Source organism: Bos grunniens, chromosome 21 (genome assembly GCF_055505025.1).
Source record: "Bos grunniens cultivar Pamir isolate PY7600 chromosome 21, Bosgru_T2T1.0, whole genome shotgun sequence".
Taxonomy (NCBI): Eukaryota; Metazoa; Chordata; class Mammalia; order Artiodactyla; family Bovidae; genus Bos; species Bos grunniens.
The window spans coordinates 40,802,528-40,818,181 of record NC_141185.1 but is presented as its reverse complement, the minus strand read 5'-3'; the positions used below and the strand labels follow the sequence as shown (position 1 = coordinate 40,818,181).

Sequence of the window (15,654 nt, the reverse complement as noted above, 5' to 3'; positions counted from 1 at the left end):
CACCTGGAGATTCCTGTCCCCATCAAGAGACATGATGTCCTTTTAGTAATACCTCCACCCTGACCCCCACCCCCAGACCAGCCACAGCTGCATGATGGGCCTGGGAGCACCAACTCCAGAACCCCCTTCTGGAGCCAATGGCAGCGACAGCACTGAGTCTAAGATATTCACTCTCTAAGATCCCATTCCATACATGGACTATTATACCATGATTTGACCCAGGGGAGCAACTGCCACTCACAAGGATGCAGGTCCCTGCTCATCTTTATCACCTTTGCTACCTACCTGCCTCCTCCACTTTGCCTGAGTCCCAGGATGCTTCCCCATCACTCAATCACTGCTGCCCTCCCCCCAAGAGCCAGGATGGGATCTCCAAACAGGCCAAGGTGAAAACAACTGGAATTTCAGTGGCCAGCTCACCTGTACTGAGTTGACCATGCCGACAGCCATTCTGCCCATGTCCGAGGCCCTGTTCATGCATGGGACAGGCAAGCAGAATGACATTCCTGGAAGCAGCTGTCAATCTATCACAGAAGGAAGTTGGCAGATAAGCATCCTGGACATCCCCACTGCCCATAGCAGTAGCTTTTTAAAGTATCCTGTATTGGTTTCCCTCCCTCCCCTGTCCCACTTAGTCTCTCAAATTATGTGCACTCATATCCTCATCTTGGGCTGATGTCCAAGGGACCTTAAGACACTTAGGGAAGAGAATAAATTCTATGTCACTGGTGACTCATTGATCACAATTGCAAACCATTGGGGGTCAGATCACACCACCCTCCCCTCCCTCCAGGCTCTGCCATCAGCCACAGGGTCAGGGGGATATGTGACAGAAAGAGGGCTGGGGCCAGAGGCCTGCAGCCTCAGAGCCAGGCAGGAGCCTGCAGATGTGCGAATGTGGTTTTGCACAGCCTATAAAAAGAAGATGGTTGATACCACACACAGTTCTAAAAATACAGAGTCAACAAAAACATCAGCAAATTACATTTATCAATGAAGATTCCATTACTGTCACAGGATTTTCTGATGAAACAGCTCAAGAACTGAGAAGTCTAGAGAGACTGAGGCAGCCACCCAGGGTTGCACAATGTAGGGGTGGCTGAGATGTTGCTGGGGTTCAGACTTTTCTCTGCAAAACAACGCTGATACCAGTTAGGCCTTTCATTCCACCCAAAAGGCACTGTAGCTTTTCCTAGGTCATGACTCAATCTGAGGGAAGCCATTCGCCACACCATGAGGACATTCAACTCATAGAGAGGCCCATGTGTATAAGAATTAAGGCTCCTAAGGGCCAGCATCAACTTGCCAGCCATCTGGGTGAGTCATCTGGCTGGATACCCCAGTCAGGCTCCCTGTTGACTGCAGCCCCAGCCAATACTGGGCTGAAACTTCATGAGACCTGGAGCCAGACCACCTACTGGACCCCTCCCCAAATCCTTGAGCCGCAGCAACTGGGAGAGGTTACAAAAATTCTTCTTATTTTAAATTTTGGAGTGAGTTGTCCTGCAAAGACAGGAACTACAGCAAATACCATTTGTCCCAATTAGGACTGGTTGGGATTCCTTTACCTGATGACTGGTACTTTTTATAATTTCTGGAAAATTCCAAGCCATTATTTCTTTAAACATTGCTTTTCCCTCGTTTTCTCTATTATTTCTATCTTAGACTCCAGTTAAACACTTTAAGAACATCTCAGTCTGTTCTGCAAGTCCCAGCATTTCTCTTATTTTTCATCTTTGCGCATCTCTTTTCTACGCTCCGTATCGACAGCTCATTGTGTCTTTCAGTTCACTGTGAACCATCTGCCATTTAACCTATTACACAGGTTTCTGGTGTGTGGCTTTCACTGAATTTTGATGCAGATTATATTCATGTAACTATAACCACCATAAAGTCAAGATACAGACACTCCCATTATCTCAGAAAGTTCCCTCATGCCCCTTTCTTCTGTCCCTCCCAGAGGTAACCATTTTATTGATTTGTATCCCCTATTCTAGAACATCAATAAATGTAATCACACAGAAGATTAAAAGCCAAAAAGGAGGGAGGAAAATGGGAACAAGCCATCCAGAATCGCTACTCACTTTGAGTAAGGTTGTGTTCAGACAAATCCTTGAACTGCAGGCTTAAACTAAAGCAGAATGAAGCAAGCAAGAAACCACTGGATTCATCATCTAGCAGGGATGCTGCTATTAGCCCCTGTCCTCCCCTCACAGCCACCCAGCCAGCCGGTGGGCAATAAACTTGTTCACCCTCCACCAGGAGAAGAAAGCAGCCCCTCCCAGAAATGACGCAGAGACCCTATTATGCAGTGGCCCAGCCTCTTCAAAGCACAGAAAATGGATTCTATCTCAAAAACCACGTGGGGCTCACACCTTGACTACAAAATTGAGCTGGAATAGAAGGAGAAATGTTACATATATGTTGGTGATGTTTCCCCTGACGTGAATCAATGCTCCCCTCCAAACCACAGCTCACACAGAAGGGTGGCACGTCCCCTCCTTCAGGAAATGCCCCCACCCTCGCCACATATATGTAATGAAACATCGCACAGGCTCACTGAGGAAATACATCAGTTTGAGAATCTTATACATCAGTTTGGGAATCTTTGGCTGGTGGAAAGTACTAAACTCAACATCTCTCAAAATCTCCCATAACAGAATATCAGAAGGTCAGGATCTCACTAAACTCAGGCCTGTTTTTGCCACTTCCCGTGTTCATTTCTAGACTCAGATACCTAGGCTCATATCTTCCAGGCTGCCACTGTGACTTTCCTCCTCCTTTTTTCCCTTGTTGGCTTTGGCAGCTCCAGCATCACACAGGCCGTCCCCCTGGCTTCTCTGCCTCTTGCCTGTACCCCACCCTCCTTCCATCTTGTCTGTACACACACAGTTGTGAGGTGCTTTCCAGGAGCCCATGAAGGGGGGGGGAGCACCTGCAGGCGGTGGGGCACAGGAACCCCTTTCTAGGAGAGCATGTGACAGAGAGAGGTGTCTGGAGTCAAAGGGGAGTTCAGCTGAGGTCTGGGGGTGAGAGAAGGTGAGAGCCCCACACTGAGGGGGGCAAGGATAAATGATGGGAGTTGGGGAACATCCCTGAGCTGACCAACAGCAGATGAAAGGGGAGGCAGCAAAGTTTGGGGTGGTGGTGTCCACACATATCTGGGGCAGGAGGAGTGGCAGCAGAGAGAGCCCCCGGAGGTAACAGGGTCACCCTGCCTCTCCCTGTCCACCTGGCCCCACAGGCGCCCTGAACTGAGTGCTCCTTCGTTATTACGCATGCCTGCTTTGGTCCTTCCACTCCTCCCAGTCTTCACTCTGACCTTCCTGTGTTGTCACTGTCCCCACTCAGTCTGGACAGCTGGTCTCCCCAAGGCAACCTCCCTGCCTCCCTCCCTGGTGCCCTGGAGAAGGGGACTGATTTCTCCTCCCTTCTCTGGACCCCTCCCTACTTTGCCCAACAGGACCAGGTGAAGGGCTGGTCTGAATTCCTACTCTGGGTCCCTAAGGGCCAGGCAGCCCCCACTTCATGCCTCTCCAGAACTCACCAGGCCACATGGAAAAGGCTCAGGAGGGGAAGAGGCACTTGAGGTGGTGCAGCTACAGCCCCGATTGAGCTCTGCCCACAGCGCCATCACCATCACCATCAGCTCTGGGGGTGTAACCCCACACAGAAGCTCATCTGAGCCCCAGCCACTGCCTGCTGCCAACATCTCATAGAACAGACAAGCAGCCATGCAGGCCCAGCCAGCTCCCATGGTGAGAAATAAAAGGCATAGTGTTTTTTTTTCCTTAAGCCATTAAATTCAGGGTCACTTAAGCAGTGAAAGATAACTGATGCTCTGTCTCCAGCTGGCTTCAGTAACTTTTTAACCTTCCTACCCCACACTGTGCTAATGTGGACATGCCAGCCATGTAGCCAACAGTTACTTTAGGTAAAAAGTCCCACATCTCACTTCTCAGAAGAAAATTAATGCAGGAGAGGAGGCAGTCTCTATAGACACTGTGCTGCAGGCTGGTGCAGGCAGTCAACAGGTATACGGAAAGGAGAAGAAGAGGGGAGATGGTTATGTGGAGCTCCAGGGGAAACACAAGAGGAAGAAGGAGATGGATTATTCCTGGAGGCCTGGCCCCTGGTGGCATCTGTCAGAAAGAGATGGCTGCATCTTTGTTCCTTGAAATTCAAGTATGTGTAGAATACTTGGGGACTCGTCATTAGTTAGAATGTCATGAACGCCAAACAAACATTTACTGGGGTTTAAGATCTTACAAGTAAATCATAAGAACCATCACTTAAAGCTTAATTGTTAAAAATTCTACCATACTTATTTTTGATTTCAGTTGAAAAAACTGCATTGGGAACAGTGAAAAACATTATTGGCATTTCTTTTTAAAATGTCAAACCATCTTACTTAAAGCTGAGATTCTCATCCCCGTGCCTTTGAGCACACAACTACCTTTACAGATTGTTCACTCTTTACTGAGTACCACACCAAGCGTGCTACATACATCTGCAGTTCATTCTTCCAGACTGTGAGGTTGGCACTTACCCTATTGGGCAAAGGAGGCATCTGAGACTTACAGACATAGCAAATATTATGGCTAAGATTTACACCCACTTAGTCCATCCAAACCCTTGTCCTTAACCAGTCAACGGCAATATTGCTGTTATAGACTGAACTGTCTCCCCATGAAAGTCATAGGCTGAACCCCTAACTAATTCACACGCTCAAGTATCTCCAAGTGAAACTGCAGTTGGAAGCGGAATCTTTAATGAGGTAAAACTAAGGTAAAATGAAGTCATCAGAGTGAACCCTAATCCGGTGTGACTAATGTTTTCACAAGCAAAGATGAGGACACAGACACACACACATGGGGAGAGCATGTAAGGACACAGGAGAAGATGCATCCACAAGCCCCAGAGAGAGGCCCCGGGAGAAACCAAACTGCAGACCTGAGACACCTGGGACCTCCAGCCTCCAAGAGAAAACAAATTTCTGATCTTTAAGTCACCCAGTTAGTGGTTATTTTGTTCTGGCAGCTCTGGGCAACTAATACAGCCCCTAGAAAACAGAGGAGCCAAGGAGGAGGCATGGGAACCCATGTGCTTCTACTCAATAGGGGACTGCTTTCTCAGACCTGAGACACCTTACAGAACTCAGCTGCTGGAATTAAGTTAAGGTACTGGAGAGTGGTGGCAAATCAGCAAAGATAATCTTCTAGAGACAGGCCCAAGGATTCAAATGAAATGTGATACCAGGAAGAAAGACAGAGAATAAACAGTGGATACGAGACATAAAATTACTCAGCCTCCTGGAAGCAGTCCTCGTAGGACAAACCCATCAGCTGGTGCTGAGGGATCACTGTGCCCACAGGGAGCAGCGGATGGCAGCACTGTTTTTGTGAGTCACAAAGGTGCTGGGATTCCTTTTTTCCAAGAGGGACCAGAGACAGCAGCCGTCACTAGGAAACAGCTTTCATGAGTATTAAGACCGTTATCACATCCTGTATCTTACTGGAAAGAGAGGCTCTGGGTTCCCTTAGTTTACTATGTAGTTTAGCAAGAAATTTTAGTGCTTCAAGAAATTTAATCTGCCTGGATAGATACCTGCCTTGTGGAGTGGGCTTCCATTCCACAAATCAGATGGCCTTGGCTGACTGACAAATCCTTCCTTTCCTGACCTCAGGAGACGGACTATTAGAAGACGAAGACTGTCCTTCTCCCATCAGGTACAGGCTTCCGAGTGTGGCTAGAGATGAGTCTCCTGTGCTTAGCTGCCCCGCAGTGCTCTCAGTGCACAATGGCAGTGCATTAAATGAGGACCTGAGTCCAGACAGTGGACTCCAGCCATGTATCCTGTTGACCAGCAATTTCTCTTGCTGTGACTGTAACTGCTCATTCAGAGGCAAACTTATGACCATATGCAAAAATGTCTCAGTGCCAATATGTATACAAGTACCTACAAATCTGTAATGCACAGCCCTGTGAACACAGCCATTGAGGGCAGCATGTTGGATGCTGTAGGCCTGCGTGCTGGGACAGAATGCCAGACACGGGACAGAGCTGCTTCCCACAAAGCCTCATGGGAATCCATAATCCCAAATTATATGGATAACATACCCAGCATTTCTATAAAATATTCAAATATACTTGACTGTTAAAACATATCCAAGAATAAACTCATTTCTTTCCCTTTTGTCCACTGAGCTTACCTGTTGTAGAGGAGAATGTCTGGCTTCCAGATCTGGCCGTCTGGGAAACGAACCGTCTTCACGCCTGGATACTCGGATGCATTCCACTGTAAATAGTGATCTGTCCAAGTCTGACAAACACAGACGGCAGCATTAGCAGCACTTTGCTTTCTTGCCTGCTAATATATCTTATGAGAGATTATTAGATAAGTTCAAAACCAAAAAGAGTTCCAGACACTCATTTACATAATTGAGTTGCTATCTGTAAAATATATGGAAACTGGGAATTAAATAATCCTTACTAAATGACCATGAATAGCATAAAAATCACATTTAAGATCCTGCTGTCACCATGACCATAGTCAGAGGGTAGCATTAAAGTTAATTCCAGTCCACTGCATGCCCCCAAGCCCTTCTCTCCTGTAGCAGATGGATTTTTTTCCTAGCCAAATGAAAACTGTTTCGCTTTCAAAGTTTTGGTTGGACAAATAAATTCATTATTTCAGTTAGAATAAGAACTAGGTTGGAAAAATGTCGAAGACTTATTTCCATACAACAACTTCATGCAGCTGCAGGGGTACCTCTTAGAAATGTCTAAGGGCCTATATTTGGATTTGAATGATTATTCCCAGGTAGGAATACTGCTTCTGACACCACAACTCAAAAATGCAAACATGGGCATTGGTACTAAAACACTGAATCAGGACACGAGGGTACAGAGTAAGACTCAGGAAATATTTATAAGCACGTGAACATGAGTGTGTCTCTCTGAAATTGCTTCTTGAGGGGTCTTTGTAAGAGGAAGGTCCATTGCTGGAGTTCTCTGCCCCCAGACCAGGCACCCCAGAGCTACCTGAGGTCCACTGGCTTTGTAAAGACTGCTCAGGTAGGCCCCCACCTGCACTGCTGGGCAACCAGCAGCACCCAGCCAGGACTGCAAGGCTGCCAGGTTTGGACTTACCAGCTCCTACAGGAGTGCCTTATCAGAGCAGATGCCATAAAGGCCTCCATCCTGTATTCAGTCCCCCTGGAGCTACCTGCTATGAGTGCAAACTTTCTCAGATTTAAAAAGGTATGTGAGCCAACACCCTAAGCTGGCCCAGGGGCAATTCCTCATAATCATTATTTCTGCAGCAAAATATGCATATTTATACTTAAATGCCTTGACTGAATATCAATTTTAGACCTGATCGGTTTGACGTAAAATCATAAAAACAAAAACAAACAAACAAAAAACCCTGTCATGTTCAGAGCTGCTGAGATTTGAGAATTGCCACCAAGGGGTTGTGGGTCTAGAGCTACTGAAACTGGCAATAGCAGTCAAAGGGCATGCCCTAGAGATGCCACCATCCTCTGGAAAGGGCAGAGAAGCATCCCAGTTAGTCAGAGAAGAGGGAATATGCGGGTAAGTATCAGCATTTCTCTACTTTCAATACTTTGGCCACCTTATGCAAAGAACTGACTCATTAAAAAAGACCCTGATGCTGGGGAAGATTGAAGGCAGGAGGAGAAGGGGCCATGAGCTGGTTGAATGACATCACGAACTCGATGGACATGAGTTTGAGCAAGCTCTGGGAGTTGGTGCTGGATAGGAAAGTCTGCTGTGCTGCAGTCCATGGGGTTGCAGAGTCAGACATGACTGAGCGACTGAACTGAACTAACTGATCAGCATTTCAGAGTCATGGACCATGAGGAGGAGGATATATTGATACTTAAATTGTTGAAGTATCCCCGGTAACTCAGTGGTAAAGAATCCACCTGCAATGCAAGAGATGTATGTGGGTTTGACCCCTGGATTGGGAAGATCCCCTAGAGAAGGAAATGGTGACCCTTGCCTGGGGAGATCTCATGGACATAGGAGCCTGGCAGGCTATAGTCCATGGGTTTGCAGAAGAGTAAGACACGAACTAAACAACATGTTGCAGTATCACTGGGGGCATTTAGGATGTTGACCCACCTGGCCGATGTTTCTAAATCAGAAGTGTGTGGCTGGGGGAAGACAGGACAGCACAGCACCCAGAAAGAGCCCATCTCGTTCAAGTAGTTTTGCAGGAAGGCCTGGGAAACCAGCCACACTCTGTTTGCTCCAGAGGCTCCAGCTCTGCCCCCTTTGCTCAGTGTTCGCTTCTTTTCTCTCTCATGTTCTAGGCATAAGCCCTTCTATGCCCAACACCTGTGCTTTCCTGACCATGTTCTCATATCCGGATGCTCCTCTGGGTCAGCAGCTGATTAGCACAGAGTCTGGTATTCATCTTCCCCATTACCCTGCTCAGGGCCCCAGGACTCCCAGAACTGCCCAGGAAGGTAGGTGTGGCAGATAGATGCCCATCTACTCTGCCTGCTGATAGGATGGCCACAGCAAGAGAAGCAGGGAAGAGGGAGCGCTTTGTTGGTCAAACACAAACCTCTCTTAAAGGTACCAGGGCCGAGCTGCAGGGAATCTCCCTGGCAATTCCTCACCCCTCCCATCTCCCCTACCCATGCTCCTACTTAGCCACATGTGCCCCGGGACGTGTATCTCAGCCAGCCTGCTTGCTCAGTGTCTGCTATGTGTACCATGCTCACCAGAACACCGGGATGCCAGCATAACTTCCTATTTACAAGAGAAAACTCGGGCCTGGAGAAGTGACGACTTTCTTGTCGGTCACTGGGGTCAGGACTCAGAACTTATTTGACCTCAAGCTGGGTGACTCCCAGGCTCTACTGTGGTTGGTTCTTCCCGACTAATCTGTCTGCACAGGCAAATTCTGCACCCCACCAAGGTGGGCTGCTCTTGTAGGGGTCTCCCTTAGCCTAAAGCCAAGTTTGGTCCCTATCATCCTCTCAGCAGAAACAGAGGGCCACTGGGAGCTTTAGGATCAAACAGACTTTGGTTTGTACCCAAGGCTCCAGCAGAGAAGAGCTGTATTAGCTCTAGCAGGTAAACCACCCTCTCTGAGCTGCATTCTCCTCGTATGTAGCACCTCATCAGGCACTATAAGGATGCAATGAGATAAAGTGTCGAAGCAAGTAAGTCACATGGCCTTGGGAGGCGTGTGATACATGATGACTCTGAGAGGAAAAGGAATCCTCCCTTTAACAACATCCCAGAGGACATGAGAGCTGTAACAACTGAGCTTCAGCCTAAGGTGGAGAGAGCAAAAGCCAGCTCAGTGTCAGGAGTTGGAGCAGGAACCTCAGTGCAGCATTGTCCTAGGTTTTCATGAAGATTTCCTAAGAATGGATGTGGAAAAGGGCCCATAAACAAGCAGGGGGTAGGGTTCTATCCTCCAAAGTATTCACTGCCCACTCGGATCACAGAGCCTTGAGGGCAGAGGTGCTGAGCAAAATCTGTGTATAGACAGCAGCTGGCACGGCTCCCACATGCAGGCACCTGGAAACAGGCCTGAACCTAGAAGTGCCAACCCTCCCAGAGCCAACAGGGAAGCCCATCCTTTATATTATATATTAGATTATATACAATAATACATTTTAAACAAAGATAAAGGTTTCTCTTGAGTTCCAGGAGCTGTTCAAGGACAGTACTGAATATGAGGCAGGGAATGGGAGTGTCTGAATGTGAACTCAGCTGGACAGAAGCGTGGGTCACTTGGGCCCCGTCTGCAGTTGGGGTCTCAAATGGGGGCAGTCTATGGGAATGAGCCCTTACCTGAAGGACCAAATGCTAACTCAGGATAGAGCCAAGCTGTTGGAGTCAGGAAACACCTCACACACACATGCCCTGAACATTCTTCCATCAACTGTTCTGATCTCAGAGGAAGAGGGTGGGTCTCCTCCTTTCTTCTGTCCCAAAACTTTCTTCTCTCAGTGGACACAGGTTTTGCTTAATGGTGGGTTGCTCTTACGGCCCTAAGCAAGCCACTGACCTCTCATCTATGAGCAACATATGTAGCATTTCTATTTTGATAAAGAATGCAGAAATGAAGAAGGTAATAAGCATTTCAGAAATAAATATGGTTTAGAATCTAACATTCTATTAATGCTATTAATTCCATAATTAGAATTAGGAGGTGGAAAATAAGCAGAAGGATGGGAAATCTGAAACCAGAAGAATGGTCAAAATTTCAAAAATTCAAAATTAAAGAAGATAGTTTTATTTTTTTTCAAAGCAAGTTCTTTAAGTCTCCGAATGGCTCAAACATCTCTTTAGAAACTGAAATGGATTCTGTCAATTCTTCTCATAGATTAAATCAGATTATGTCTGACAGGACTCTCCAAATGATAAAACTAATATGCAGAAAAAATACACTAGCTGCTTCCTCCTAGGAATATAAAGAAGTAAACAGAGAGATGAAATGCTTTCTCTTCCTTCAGGTTCTCTAAATAACTATAAATTCCTACAAATCAGGGCAGGTAAGAGAAAGGAAAACACAATCAACAAACCGTATGTCAAAGAGAATTTTTTCTGCCTCTTCTCTTTGAATGTATAGAAAACCCATCATTTGTAAAAGGATGTTGACCTCAGAGTTTAAATATCTAAAAAAAAGATTACGTGGACTCAGTTTTTCAGAACAGGAATTCAGCAACATGAAATAAGGGAGAGTAAAACCAACTGCTGAGAGCAGTCTCCTGGGTCCTCTGTCCCTTCCTGTCCAGGTTTCTGCCCTCCCTCCCTGGGGACTCTGGCCTTGGCCCTCTTCAGCATGGAGCCTCACTTCTCTGTCCCCATTACCCAGGCTGGGCAGGCCAGGCTGGTCACCAGTTTGGGAAACACAAAGAGCAGGAATCAACGTGGTTGTCTTATAAATGGCTCTGGGGCAGCTTCCAAGGCCTGTGGGGGTGATGTCTGAGTTCCCCAGGTCCACACTGAGGCCACAGTAGGAATACCACGGCTTTCCAGATGGAAACAGAGTAGGCAGAGGTTTTGATTAGGTAACTGTTCAGGTCTGTTCTAAATCCAAGATTCTTGTGATTCCTTAAAATTCAGCTGGGAGCTATTACTACAGCTGCTCCATGAGCTATAGGTGCCAGATAAAATGTGCCACCCAGCTTTATAAGGACATACATTACAAAGGTGCCCAGCTTGTTTTCCACAGGGTGGGCACCTGGAAAGAAACATTAATTACTGAGCTCACACCTAGAAACACTCGGGCTCCCCATCACCACATACATAGAGTTCTTGCCTTTCCTCCTCTTCCTTTGATTTCTGTACTGCCAACTCCACGGTCTACACGGCCAGCCTGCCTCCTGCCAATTCTCTAGGTAGGTACTTGGTCTTGATATCTGAACCTTCTTTAGAGTGTAAATTACACAGCCAGATTGGAAATGGTTTGCAAGTAGAAACTGGGTCTCATCCTTTTCTGGGCCCCCCAACGTATGGCCTCAAAATGCTTTTCCACAAAGCAGGTGCTTGAAAAGATTAGTTGAATAGGTACATGAGATAAAAATGTGAGTTTTAAAACAAATGAAGCTGCAGATGCCTCCGCAAGTCTTAATTAGAAATATGCTGTGCTTGAAAGAAATTTAGAGGCCTCTGCTGACATCCTCCAAAGCGAGGATGTCTATTTATGGAGCACCTGAACTCAACACAGTAAGTAATAATCCAGTTATGTTTTTTCCTGGAAACCAACATCCGTTTAAAAAAAAAAAATGCCAAATCACATTCATTGCTGAAGACAAATCACTTAACTGAGGACTAAGAAATAGAGGCTCAGAGAAACATGATCTGACATGTCAGGAGCAAATTCAGTGTGTCTCTCCTTCCAGGAGAAAAATGCGACATCAGCTCTGTACTTTAGAGGGCATGGGAAATGGACGGTTTTATGTCAAAAAGAAAGCATTCGCATTATGCCCCAGAATTCCCAAAGCTATATGACAGTCTTGATTGCATGGGACAGGGGTGGGGGCTGCAGAGATGAAGGCATTATTGGCAATTCACCGTCAGATATACTTTTAGGATTTGTGTACTGCGTTGTATGCAAATACTTTTACCTTGAAAGAAAGAAAAAGAAAGAAAAAAACCTCTGGACTCTGAGATCTCTGTGAAATATGTGGATGAAAAGACACCACTGCCCACTCTTCTACTTTTGAGCTGAATTTAAAAATAAACTAGACGAATAGAAGGTCAGATACAGGCTAAAGCAAGTATAGTAAAAGTAATCATAGAATCCAGGAGGCAAGTATATGTATGCTCACTATAAATTCAACTTCTTGGTATAGTTGAAAATTCTCATCAAAAAAAAAAAATCATAATATGTAGTAACCTGGGTAGGGGTTAGTGATTTGTTCACATACAGCCTTAAAAAATCAAATGGCAACCCACTCCAGTATTCTTGCCTGGAAAATTCCATGGACAGAGGAGCCTGGCGGGCTACAGTCTATGAGGTTGCCAAGAGTCAGACACGATTGAGCACGCCTGCACACACAGCCAGATGAAGGTGAGTTTAAGTGAGAATGCAAAGGGAGAGACTGAAGACAGTTGGGGTGGGAGGGCACTACTCAGGGGAATGTTGCTGTAAAGGTGAGAGAAAACCAGGGAATCACTAGGCGGCTTCATGGGGACAGAGGGCAGTGTGCTAAGTCACTTCAGTCATGTCCAACTCTATGTGACCCCATAGACAGCAGGGATTCTCCAGGCAAGAACACTGGAGTGGGTTGGCATTTCCTTCTCCAATGCATGAAAGTGAAAAGTGAAAGTGAAGTCGCTCAGTCATGTCCGACCCTCAGTGACCCCATGGACTGCAGCCTACCAGGCTCCTCCATCCATGGGATTTTCCAGGCAAGAGTACTGGAGTGGGGTGCCATTGCCTTCTCCGGAGGCCAGTATGCGTACACGCTAAGTCACTTCAGTTGTGTCCGACTCTGTGCGCCCCTACAGACAGGCTTCTTGGTCTGTGGGACTCTCCAGGCAAGAATACTGGAGTGGGTTGCCATGACCTCCTCCAGGGGATCTTCCTGACCCAGGGATCAAACCCATGTCTCTTTTGTCTCTTGCATTGATGGGCAAGTTCTTTACCATTAGCGCCACCTGGGAAGCCCCAGAGGGCAGTATATTTGTATACTGAGAGTGACACAGACACTATTATGATGCTTGACGCAACAGGGGCAGTTGTGAAAGCCCTGCTCTCAGCAGGTGCCAGGAAACAGGACCACATCCACTGAGGAAGGGCTAGCTTCCATGGGAGAAGAGACCCTGCGCCCTTGGCAAAAGGAGTGAAGCTGGAGTTGGAGGGTTAGGTGTGCAGGTGGGATCCACGCACTGAGGCAAGTTGCTTTAAATCCTGCAGGGAAGACCCTCAAACTCTTATTACTTTGGGCATATAATGTAAGAAGTTCAAGGAAATGAGTAATGCTGCTATCACAAACTGCCCTTCATTCTGAACTGTACATGTTACCACCTCTATTTTTAAAAGTTATACAATTGATGGTGAAATCTGTATCTATGTCTCAATTTTAGCAATAAAAACTAATTGTCTATGAATGTATTAATGAATTTAAAACAAAGCCCCATCTTTGGTATAGAGGTAGATTTCCAATTTTTTGTTTAATAATTATTAAAATTTATAATTAGTTTCACCTTGATGAATTATGTACCAATAATCACTGTAATCCTAAGTCAATCAAGAAGAAAAATTCTTAACACTTTTCTGAAGGAATAATTTTTATGTAAATATTTACATTGGAAAGAACCAAGTCAGAACCATTAATCAAAAGACTTTCAAGGATAAAATTCTGTGTGGAAAAGAAAGGTAAGAGTAGAGAGAAAAAGGGACTATGTAAAATATCCACCAGGTAAAGAAAGGCATGTTTGTATATGTTTTTTGATTACTGATAGGTGTGTCAAATTATATGGAATTTAAATAGATTCAATTTAAAAGAGAGACTGACAGTTTTTCTTTTAAAATGTTTATATTTACAATTGGATGGAAGTGACATATTTTGTAGTTAATTAATATAGATTAGAACTTTAGATGGCAAGGTTAAAAAAATCCACGAATGAAAAAATACAGCACCTTGAAATTCTTGCAGAGATCACTAGAGCAGGAAGTGTGAAGGCTTCTGGCTTGGGCATTGCTCCGCCATATTAAGACGTGCACGGCTAGAGGCAGGGGGAGCTGGGCAGGCACTCTGGAGCTCTGGGGATCAGTTATGGTACAGGCGGTGGACATTCACATGCAGACCTGCAACTTACGACTGATGTGCATGTTTATGCTTTTGAAACGTCCCCAAGTCACCCTGTTATGAAGCAGGAGCGTGCACTGAGCCTTGCAGGGTGTAGTGCAGGACATGCAAAGGTAGGGAGGTCTCCTTCGCTGTTGGCAAACGTGGAGGCCGGCAGGACAGTCCTGGATACTCTCAGGGACCTTGCCTGCAATTCCAGCTCAGGCATCTCAGGTGTAAGAGCAGGAAGCCCCATGGGCGAGGACCGCCACTGTTGCCACTTACCATTTGTAGCCAAATGTTGGTGGTCAACACCTGGTTCTTCTCATCCTTTAAAGGAAAAAATAAAAAGAGTCAAAGATATGGTTTATACAGTGTACCTAAGAGGAAATGATACCATTATTCATGCACCAGTCTGATGGTTGGGACGGCTGGTGTGTGTCAAAATTAGAATTCACCAAGCACCTCCAAATACACTCCAGCATTTCCCTGAAGCTTTTCTATTTACACATTCATTACAGAGTTCTTACACAAGACAGAAAAGTAGAGAGAAGGAAATTAAAACCCTGCAACCCTACCATCCAGAGATGATACCTGCTAATGGTTTAACTTATTTTTACTTACACTTTTTAAAATCACTTGTATACTTAAAAAAATGAGACTGGGTGCAAATTTCAGTCATTTAAAGTCAAGTTTATTACAAGAATGGATAGTTCTAAGCAAATTGAAATGTTTTAGGCTTCCCTCCCCCCGGTGGGGGGGGAGGGAGCCCTCCCGTGACAGCTGCTGCCCCTGTGCTAACAATGCTGTGTGGGCCCCATTTCTTCCTGGGTCTGCCTACCTTTTCTTCCATCCTTCATCAACCAGGCAGCACACCAGACCCCTCACACACAAGCAAGGTAAATCCTGTCCAGGTGAGCAAACTAAGCATCAGAAAGGTGAGCTGACTTTATGAAGGAAACATTCACACCTGGATCTGGGTCAAGAGCCCTCTTTCCACATTTCCGACCTGAGTGTGGGCTCCAGAAGGGTGCCAAGTCTGCATTCTGTCCAGGGAGCATGAGGCAGCATATCAACAGTGGCTTCGCCCTTGCATTGGGCACCCAAAGAAGATGCTAGCCAACTTCAGGCCTTTCCAACTGGGATGCAATCAGCTTTTTTTTTTTTTTTTTTAATCATGGCTGGCAAGGCCCAAAAGTGGCTAGCAAAAGCCAGGGTAGGCACGGAGAAAAATGAGCAAGTTTCTGCTGTTCAGTATTTCGTGTTCAGTTCCCACCAAAAAAGACTCCACCAACTAGCAATTTCATCCCCTCCAGGACAAAGTGCTTATTAATGCTGAGATGCCCTGAGGCTGAGACCATGA

General features: G+C 45.9%; 1 protein-coding gene across 6 annotated transcripts in view; it reads right to left on the bottom strand.

The window, feature by feature from the left end:
* Positions 1-15,654, bottom strand: part of LOC147349478 (neuronal acetylcholine receptor subunit alpha-7) — a 136,737-nt gene that overhangs the window by 69,359 nt on the left and 51,724 nt on the right. For 5 of the 6 annotated variants that reach the window (XM_086364075.1, XM_086364077.1, XM_086364076.1 and 2 more), the window contains exons 3-4: positions 14,577-14,621; positions 6,213-6,322 (exon numbers count right to left, since the gene is read on the bottom strand). In XM_086364075.1, the coding sequence (XP_086220201.1) occupies positions 6,213-6,322; positions 14,577-14,621 (155 nt within the window). Of the gene's footprint in view, positions 1-6,212; positions 6,323-14,576; positions 14,622-15,654 lie in introns of those variants that run through there. The other variant, XM_086364079.1, reaches the window with a different exon arrangement.